At 49.0% G+C, this 9,718-nt stretch overlaps 1 protein-coding gene across 1 annotated transcript in view; it reads right to left on the reverse strand.

Moving 5' to 3' along the window:
* The window catches only part of SBK1 (SH3 domain binding kinase 1), a 49,248-nt gene extending 39,614 nt beyond the window's left edge, over window positions 1-9,634 (reverse strand). Inside the window, exons 1-2 of the mRNA XM_034988194.1 lie at window positions 9,371-9,634; window positions 9,195-9,292 (exon numbers count right to left, since the gene is read on the reverse strand). Coding sequence (XP_034844085.1) covers window positions 9,195-9,220 — 26 coding nt within the window. The 5' untranslated portion in view covers window positions 9,221-9,292; window positions 9,371-9,634. The remainder of the gene's footprint in view (window positions 1-9,194; window positions 9,293-9,370) is intronic.
* Between the last annotated feature and the right edge of the window lie 84 nt (window positions 9,635-9,718).

The following is a 9,718-nucleotide window of genomic DNA, read 5'->3' on the forward strand; positions in this document are numbered from 1 at the left end:
CATGACCCCGAGATCAAGAGTGGCGTGTTCTACTGACTGGGACAGTCAGGTGCCCCCAAGACTTTATTTTGTAGAGCAGTCTCAGGCTTAAAGAATTGTGCAGAAAGGACATAGACCTCCCCCGCCTCCGACGCCCCCAGTTTCCCTTATTATTAACATCTTGCCTTAGGGCGGTACATTTGTTACAATGGATGAACCAATAGATACATTATTATTAACTAAAGTCCATAGTTGGGGCCGAGGGCTCCCTCTGTGTTTTACATTCTATGGGTTCTGACAAATGCATGGTGTCGTGGACCCACCATTGCACTATTGTACAGAATAATTTCATTGTCCTAAAAATCCCGTGCTCCACCTAATCATCCCCCTGCTCCCTCCCCACAAGCCCCCTGGCAACCACTGATCTTTTTACTGCCTTTGCGGATTTGTATTTTTCAGAATATCAGGTAGTTGGAATCCTGTAGTGCGTACCCTTTCCAGAATGGCTTCTTAGCAATCTGTATTTAAGGTTCTTTTTGTGGCCTGATAGTTAATCTCTTTTTATTGCTGAATAATATTCCATTATATGAATGGACCACAGTTTGTGTATCCATTCACCTGTAGAAGGACATTTTGGTTGCTTCCAAGTTTGGCAATTATAAATAAAGCTGCTATTCATGGGCAAGTTTTGTGGACATAAGTTTGCAACTCATTTGGGTAAACACCAAGGATGGCTATTGCTGGATCCTACAGTAAGATTATGTTTAGCTTTATAAGAAACTGTCAGTCTATCTTCCAAAGTGGCTGTACCATTTTGCATTCCCCCAAGTAATGAATGGGAGTTCCTATTGCTCCGCACTCTCACCAGCATTTGGTGATGTCAGTGTTTTGAATTTTAGCCATTCCAATAAGACTGTAGTGGTATCTCACATTGTCTTAATTTGCTATTCCCTAATGACATATGACGTTGAACATCTCTTATATGCTTATTTACCACCTCTATATCCTCTTTGGTGAGGTATCTGTTCAAATCTTTTGCCCATTTAAAAATTGAGCTGTTGATTTTCTTTTCTTTTCTTTTCTTTAAAGAATTCCTTGTATATTTTGGATAACAGTCCTTTATTGGCTAAAGAGTTCTTTATCAGATCAGTTGTCTTTTGCAAATATTTTTCTCCCATTCTATGGCTTGTCTTCTCATCCTCTAAATGGTGTCTTTCACAGAGTGGAAGTTTTAAATTTTAAGTTTCTTTCCCTTTTTTGCACAAAAGTTTTTTTCTATGTGTTTATGTCTGATGTGACCCACATTCTCTCCTACTTGTGTAAATTTCTCAAAAGTTAAAATACTTAGGTATTCTCTTTCATCTCCTTAAAGAAATCTTTCCTAGAACCTTCTGACTTATTTCACAATTTTTTTTTTAAGTAGGCTCCATGTCCAATGTCTCACCATCTTGAGATCGAGTCTCATGTTCTACTTACTGAGCCAGCTAGGCGCCCCCTTCTGACTTATTTCAGTGTGAAATGCCTGCCCACTAGGCCTGCTGCCCAGAGACACTGCCCCAGGGATCTCCCTTCACCATCATCTGGATGATGCCCCTCATCTCTCTCTCTCGTGTTGGCTCCCTTGTTTCCTGGATCCCAGGTCCTTCTCTTGTGTGTCTTACTTCCTGGTTTTAGTGAAACATATCCTTCAGGAGCTTTCTTAAGAAAGGTGCATGGGACCACAATAGCCAAAATATGGAAAGAGTCCAGATGTCCTTTGACATATGAATGGATAAAGAAGATGTGATATATGTATATATATATCCCATTATTCCATTATATATACATTGGAATATATGTATATATTCTATATATATAATGGAATATTACTCAGCATCAAAAAGAATGAAATCTTGCCATTTGCAATGATGTGGATGGAACTGGAGGATATTATGCTAAGTGAAATAAGTCGGTCAGGGAAAGACAAGGACAAATTCACTCATATGTAGAATTTAAGAAACAAAAGAGATGAACATAGGGGAAGGGAAGGAAAAATAAAATAAGATGAAAACAGAGAGCAAGGGAAATCGTAAGAGACCCTTAACTCTAGGAAATAAACAGAGTTGCTGGAGGAGAGGTGGGTGGGGGGATAGGGTAACTGGGTGATGGGCATTAAGGAGGGCACTTGATGGAATGAGCACTGGATGTGATATGCAACTGATGAATCACTGAATTCTACCCCTGAAACTAATAATACAGTATATGTTAATTAAATTGAATTTAAATACAAAATAAAAAAAAGGTGCACAGGAGGTAAAATTTTTGAGCACTTGTAAATCTGAAACAATCTTTTTCCTCCCCTCACTTTGTGAATGGTTTGGCTAGGTATAGAATTCTAGGTTGACAATCATTTTCTTTCATACTTTTGAAAACAGCTCCATTGTCTTCTGGTTTTCAGGATTGTTGTTGAGACGTCTGATGCTATTTCAATTCTTGATGCTTTATTGAATCTTGTAGAATGTTCTTCTTGTCCTTGTGTTCTAAAATTTACTGGTGACTGGCCTTGGTGTGGGTCTATTTTTATCCTTTGGTTGGACATGCAGTGGGCACTTCCGATCTAGAAACTCAGGTCTTTCCATTTTGAAAAATATTTGAAATATTTCATTGATTATTTCCTCTCTTCTCTTTCTGGAATTCTTTTGCTCGGGTGTGAGATTCCTGTGCTGGTCCTCTCATTTTCTTACTCTTTCTTTCCTACTTTCCACAAAGTGGCAGCCCTGGAGGTGCCCTGCTGGGTTCTACCTTCTTGAAGAACTTGTCACTCAGCCGTGAGGGGTGCAAGTGGCCGACAGCCTCCAACTACAGGGCTTTTGAGATCTGCCACAGCCTTTGAGTCAAGACCAAGGTCTTCTTGGGAAGCCCCAACCAGTGACTGAGCTCAGCAGAGACACCAGGGCCTAGCCATTTCTACCCAATATGGGGCTCCTCGGATGGACAGTCTTTGCTCCAGGAGCCCCTCCTGGTTGGCCAAGATTTTGTTCGATCTGCCTCCAGGTCAGGTGCCCTTTGCTTAGATCGGTTTCCTTCCAGCATCCATTTCACAGGTGTTGGCTCTCCATCGCAATCTGAAGACTCTCCCTGTCCAGTCCTGTTTCCTCTTCCTTTATTTTTCTAAGCATCAGCCCCCAGGACTTCTTGCATTCCTAACTCTGTATCATAGCATCTGTTGACTGGAGGATCCAAATCTACACATGTATTTTTACTTTTTTGTTCTACTTTTTGAAAAATTTCTTTATCTTCTCATCCAGCGGTCAGCCAATTTTTTTTAATTCAGGGCCCAGTGGGAAATATTTGAGGCTTAAGGGCCATATGGTCTCTGCTTATGTGAAAGCAGCCATAGTACATAGGATATAGTTAAAAAAAAAAAAAGGTGTGTGTGTGTGGCTGTGTTCCAATAAAACTTTATTTAAAAGAAAAACAGGTGACAGGTTGGGTTTGGCCTGTGGGCCATAGTTTGCTGACCCCTGTTCTAACTCTTTTAAATACATTTTTCATTTCCGGATGATATTCTTAATTTCTAAGAACTTTTTTTTTTTGTTTTGTCCATTTTCAGAGTGTTTTTGTCTTTCAAAATAGCATCTAGCGTTTGTTTCATAGTTGCAAGGTATTTTCTAAATTTCAGAATATAGTCATAATCGTTTTGTTTTTAGGTGTTCTTTCCCTTGTGTATTCTGTTTCCTCCAAATTTTGTTTTTCTGTTCTTTTTAAAATTTTTATTATTTATTTGACAGAGAGAGAGACAGTGAGAGAGGGAACACGAGGAGGGGGAGTGGGAGAGGGAGATGCAGGCTTCCTGCTGAGCAGGGAGCCCAATGCAGGGCTCGATCCCAGGACCCTGGGATCATAACCTGATCGAAGGCAGACGCTAATGACTGAGCCACGCTGGCGCCCCTTTCTGTTTTTGTTCTGCTTCTTATATTACAGGTTTTTCTCCAATGTTGGCAGTCCCTGGCTCATGCTTAAAAGATTTAAAGAGCTGATAGAAGCGTGGTTGCATGTGTGTGTGTGTGTTGGGGCAGGTATGGATCAGGGCGTGAAGAGACCTGCAAATGTGTTACCTTACATGGCAATGTTCTAGATCTCGATTGAGGTGTGGGTTACAGGTATACATTTGTTAAAACTCATTAAACCAACCACTTAAGGCCTTTGCATTCCACTCTAAGGATGCCTTGATTAAAGAATATAAAAATACAATTTATAAAAGCAAGCTGATGAGTAGCTCTGTGTTGGGTCGGGGGCTGGCTGGCTCGGGGGGGTTCATTCTAGAGAATTCTGGCTGGGCTGTTTCACTGGGAAATCCCTGATGCCAGTCTACATAGGTATTCTTTTCTTGGCCCATCAGACTCCAGGGTATTTTTGGAGACCCTGTGTTTTATTCTCTCTGGAGAATAAACGTTCCGCCTTTGTCAGGGTGGGGGAGGGGCGGCCACCCAGCTGTGGGAAGAAGGAAATCTGAGGATTAAAGCCCTTCTTTCTTACACCAATCCTCCTGTTTTGGGCCCCAGCTCTACTCCCACTTCCAGGAGTACTTAGCCCACTAAAGCTGGAGGCTTTGGGGGTTTTGTGTGGTTAACTGTGGAGCTCCTTGTTTCTCTCACTCCCAGTTTGGGGCTGGCTTCAGGTGCATCATCATCTGGCTGGGAAATCACTTACCACACGTTCATCTGCCATCCAGATTCAAAATTTTGTCGTTGTTGTCTGCTGTGAAATGTATCAGTTCTTGCAGATTCATACTGTCCTGGGCAGAATAATGCCCCCAATGTCTGTGTCCTAATGCCCAGAGCCTGTGAGTAGGTTACCTTACCTGGCACAAGGGGACTTTGCCGATGTGATTAAGGTTAAGGACCTTGACGTGGGGAGAGGATCCTGGATTATTCAGGTGAGCCCAATCTAAGCACATGAAGCATAAAAAGCAGAAAACGTTTCTTTCCCAGCTGTGATCAGAGAGATGCTATCATGCTACCTGCTGGTGGGAGGGAGGGAGCGAAGGAGCCACAAGCCAAGGAGTGCAGGTGCCCTCTGGAAAAGGGCACCTCGGAAAAGACTAGGAAAGGGATTCTCTTCTAGAACTTCCAGAAAGTTCTTCCAGAAAGAGCTTCCTCGGGCAGCCTTGTCGACACCTTGGTTTGAGCCCAGTGAGACCTGCGCTGGACTTCCGACGTACAGTCTGTAAGATAATACATTTGTCTGGTCTTAAGCAACCAAGTTTGCAGGAATTTGTTACGGCAGCAAACCCAGGACTCAAATGCATACCTTAAAGCATTCACTCGCTTCCTTCCTTTCGATGGGGTTTCAGAGAAGTTAAATGTGTTGTGTTCATTCTGCATCCTAACCAGCCGGCTCCACTCACACCTGCTTCTGTCTCCAACCCTTCATGAAACGTCTCTTCTCCAAGTCACTTTCAACCTCCGTGTTGCCAAATTCGTTCTCTCTTCCCTTGATTGTTTGGCATCTTTGAGGCCAGTTGTCTGCTCTCCCTTCTCCTGGAGATGCTCTTCTCTTGGCTGCTGATGTCTCTGACAGTCTATCACCAGCCAAGGGTCTCCCCCTTTGAGCCCCAGACTTTCAGGATCAAGCCCCCACTTGACATCATTGTTTCTTGGCCAGCTCAAGGGCTTCTCTGTGGCAGTTGAAAACATCCGTGGCAGAATTCTTGAGTTTCTCACCGCACCTTCCCTCCCCTGAGCCTTCCCATCATCCATGTGTTTCCCCCACCCAGAAACCTCAGATTCATCCTCCATTCCCTTCTTCCTTTAGCCCATCAGCAAATTCCGTCTCCTAAATATACCTAGGAGACATCTGCTTCCCCATCTCCAAGGCCCACCTTGGTCCAGGCCACCGCCATGGCCCTTCTATCTTCACATGACCTCCACACTGGTACCCTGTGTCCACTCTGTAAATTAGCCTGTTCCTCACCTCATGCCACTCTCCCCACTATATACTCTATGTGAGCCATGCTGGCCAAACTCTCGTCTGCCCCTGGGCCTTTGCACGTCTGTTTTTCAGGCCTGGGATGCTCTTACCCCCACTCTGCCCAGCTCCTTCTCATTCTTTAGCTCTCAGATGAAATATCCCCACCTCCCCTATTCACCTTATGCAGAAATGGTGTCTTCCCCACCATCCCTCTGGTTATTTCCTTAACAGTGGGTTTCGATCATATTTATTTGTTTACTTATGTTTTCTTTGGCTCCCACATTGGCTACAAGCCCCACATGCACACAGATGGTGTTTTCACCTTCCAGTCTCAAGTGAACTTTGTGGAATGAATGAATGAATGGACAGACGGACACACTGGGCACCTGTTATGTGCCAGGTGCTTTCACATATTTCAAATATTTCATTTTTACAGCCCTAGGAACTTGTCACAGTTGGACTACATTTCCCAGGGTTTTTGTTTTGTTTTGTTTTGTTTTGTTTTGCAATTAGCCGTTCTGGCCAATAAGTGTGGACGAGGTAAAGTAGGCCACTTCCAGCTTTGGCTCGTAAAACCTCACATGCAATTCCTGTGCTCTTTCTTCTTTGTCTACCAGTGGTTGCAGAGAATCCAGCAGTGGATTCTGAAGCCCTGGGTGACAACTGCATCACAAGGTGGGAGGAGCCTGGGTCCCCGAAAGACTGAGCAGGGGAAGAGTCTCCCCGACACCGCAACCCCCCTAGAACTTTGCAGAGGCAAGACGTAGGCTCTACTGTGTCAAACCACAGTGATTCCCAGGCTTATTTGTTACGACAGCTGACGTCGCCTTAATTAATACATCAAAGTGCCAGAGGTAGGTGGCTGGGAAGCAATACTGCGGGTGACAAGCCTTCATCCAATGCAGATGTCTTGCATCATCCCCAACAGAAGCCCCGGGCTCTCCATGCTCACACCTCAATTACAGCATGTCGCCTGCGTGCAGTCGGTCCGGTGTGTGCCTTCTTGTCCTCACTGAGTATGGCAGTGGCTACTGGGAGTGAATCTTGGTGCCTTCCAGGGGCTGGAGGAGGGCTGAGAGCGGTGTGGGTGGGGGACACTTTCTCTCAGCCCCTAAGGGGACCCTACCAAACATCACTGCTCACTTGCCCCTCCTACGGTAGGAAAGAAAGATTCCAGAGCCTTCCCTCCCACCCGCCCCAGCCTGCAGCCTGAGTGTCCACATCACTCAGTATTTTTAGCTTCACCACCTGGCACCTGTGGTCACTGTCGGCCAGCCTGGTGGTGTCCCCTCTCTGGGCCTTAAAGGGCCAGCGCCCACCAGCTGAAAAGAAGACTTTCAGGCCACTGTATCCCCAGGGCAGGAGGCAGAGGGGCATCCCCCATGGCAGGGGGAGGAGGGGAGGGGCAGAGGGAAAGGGAGAAGTAGGCTGCCCACTGAGCAGGGAGCCGGACTCTGGGCTGGATCCCAGGACCCCGGGATCATGACCTGAGCTGAAGGCAGACGCTTAATGGACCGAGCCACCCAGGTGTCCCAGGAGTGTGTATTTTTTGACAATCCACTCAGATGATTCTGGTATCCTATGTCCCCATGCCATCTTCATTCATGCAACAAGCATTTTAAGCCCCTACTATGAGAATAATGCTTCTCTCAGGAGCCCATTGCTTTGGGACGCACGGATAGTCACACTGAGTCTCCTGCTTTGGCCCTCCCCATTGCTCACTCCACCGCTGATGGATTAAGTCCTTTGCTCGGCAGTCAAGGCGCCTTGTGACCTGGCCCTTCTGGACCCCGGCAGCCTCATCTCCCTCCATCCTCCTACAATTTCTTTCTCATACCACCAGGCCTTTGCTCCTGCTGTCCCCACTCCCTGTGATGCTTCTTCAATGTCACTCACCACCTGGGGGAGGACCGGGACAGTAAGACAGACGTGGCAGGCCTCCTAGGGCCCCTGCAGGCACAAGTTGTCCATCTTCCCATCCGATTCCCTGAGCACAGTGCACCCACGCCCGTCCGGGTGCCCATCACTCTGCCAAACTCATGTTTGCTTGTCTGTCTCTCCTGGCAGGCTGTGACCCTGTGAAGGTGAGGGCCCTGGTGCTCTGGGGGGGGGTCAGTCACTGCTGAGTGATGAACTGACAACCACGGCAGGAGCTTTCTCCCCATTCCACAGATGAGACAGAGGCCCACAGAGGGAAATTTATAGACTGGGGGTCCAACAGAGAAATTCAGGGAGGAAGCTGGTCCAGGCTGCAGGAACCCCCACCCCCCACCCTCCTGAAAGGGGCCCGGAAGGGGCACCCGGGTCAGCCCTCAGCCTGACTTTCTCCCCACCCAGGGTAGTGCTGACTCAGGCAGTGATGGAGGCATGGGCAGGCTGGGCTGGAGCAGAGGTGACCCCTGTGTCCCCTGCAGACTTGCCATCCATTCCCGGAGCCTGTGGTCACAGCTTGGGTAATGCACTTGGCTGGAGCCTGGGTTTCCCTGCAGGTGGGGGTGGGGAGAGCTGGCAAAAGGGACAATGGCCCCTGGGGCATGAACCCTCACCTACATAGGTACGGTAGGACTTGCACCCACTCCCACGAACACGTATGCACATTCACAGTCACCCCCACAATGCTCAATCACACAGCCGCACAAACCTACATTCCCACCCTGTCACTGTTCTCTCCCTTTTACACACACACACACACACACACACACTTGAGCATATATACACGCAGACATTTTCCACCGAGTAATTCAACAAAGACTGAACATGATTAGGTGTCAATGCAGTGCAGGGAGGAAAGGTGGCTCTCAGCTCAGAGTGGGGCGGGGGCTTCCTGGAGGGCTTCCTGGAGGAGGAGACATTGCCGCTGAGCCTGGATGGACCAGGGAAAGGGAGGTCTGGGCAGTTTCACTGGGGGTGAATATAGGGGAGCAGAGCACAGTGAGGTGGGTGGGGTCAGCCCAATCACGCAGGCCTTGAACGCCCAGCCGAGTGCCGACTTCATCCCGGGGTGGGGGTGGGGGGTGGAGGGCCATGGAGGGCTCTGAGCAGGGTGGGCGTGAGCAGCACAACAGGAGAGGACGGGGAAGGCCCCATGGGACCAGAATGGGAGAGCCAGGCAGGAAGCTGCGGTGCGGGCCGGGTGTCTGAGAGTCTGACTCGTGGAGGTGGCCGTGAGTGGTAAGCAGAGGACCGACAGAGAAGGGCCCCGGGTCTGAGCCCTGTGCCCTCAGCCCGCCCACCCGCCCACCCCCCTCCCCCGGGCCACTGACCTCTGCGGTGGGACCTCTTTCAGCATCTCCTCCTCCTCCTCCCTGTGGAAGCACACGAAGCAGAAGGCTGGCCCATCTTCTGCTCCACAGCCCAGAGGCCAGGCTGGAGGGAGTTCCAGGACGGGGCAGGGGTGGCTGCTGGGGGCCTCGGCCGCATCGTCCCTGGCCTGGGCAGGGGTGTCCGAGCCAGAGCGCTCCAGGGTCAGCAGCCGGTTGGCCTCGGGGCCCCGCGCCTGCCCACCTGCCGCCTCTGCCTTTTCACTCAGGTTCCCCGTGGCCTCGGCGGGGAGAAGAGCCTGTGGCTCTGTCTGATGGGGACTCCTGTCCTGGCCCACGGGGCTGGGTCCTGGGAAGCGGCTTCCAGGGAGCCGCCCGCCCTCAGAGGTCGCTGGCTGGTAGACCAAGGTCCAGCAGGGCCCCTGGCTGCCCCTGGCGGAGACCTAGGCCCCCTGGCTGCCCACTCTGCGGCGGCCAGTCAGAGTGGGGACTGGGAGGGCAGGCTCGCAGATGCGCTGTCCATCCGC

Source organism: Mirounga leonina, unplaced genomic scaffold (assembly GCF_011800145.1).
Source record: "Mirounga leonina isolate KUSES-001 unplaced genomic scaffold, KU_Mleo_1.0 Mir_454, whole genome shotgun sequence".
Classification (NCBI taxonomy): domain Eukaryota; kingdom Metazoa; phylum Chordata; class Mammalia; order Carnivora; family Phocidae; genus Mirounga; species Mirounga leonina.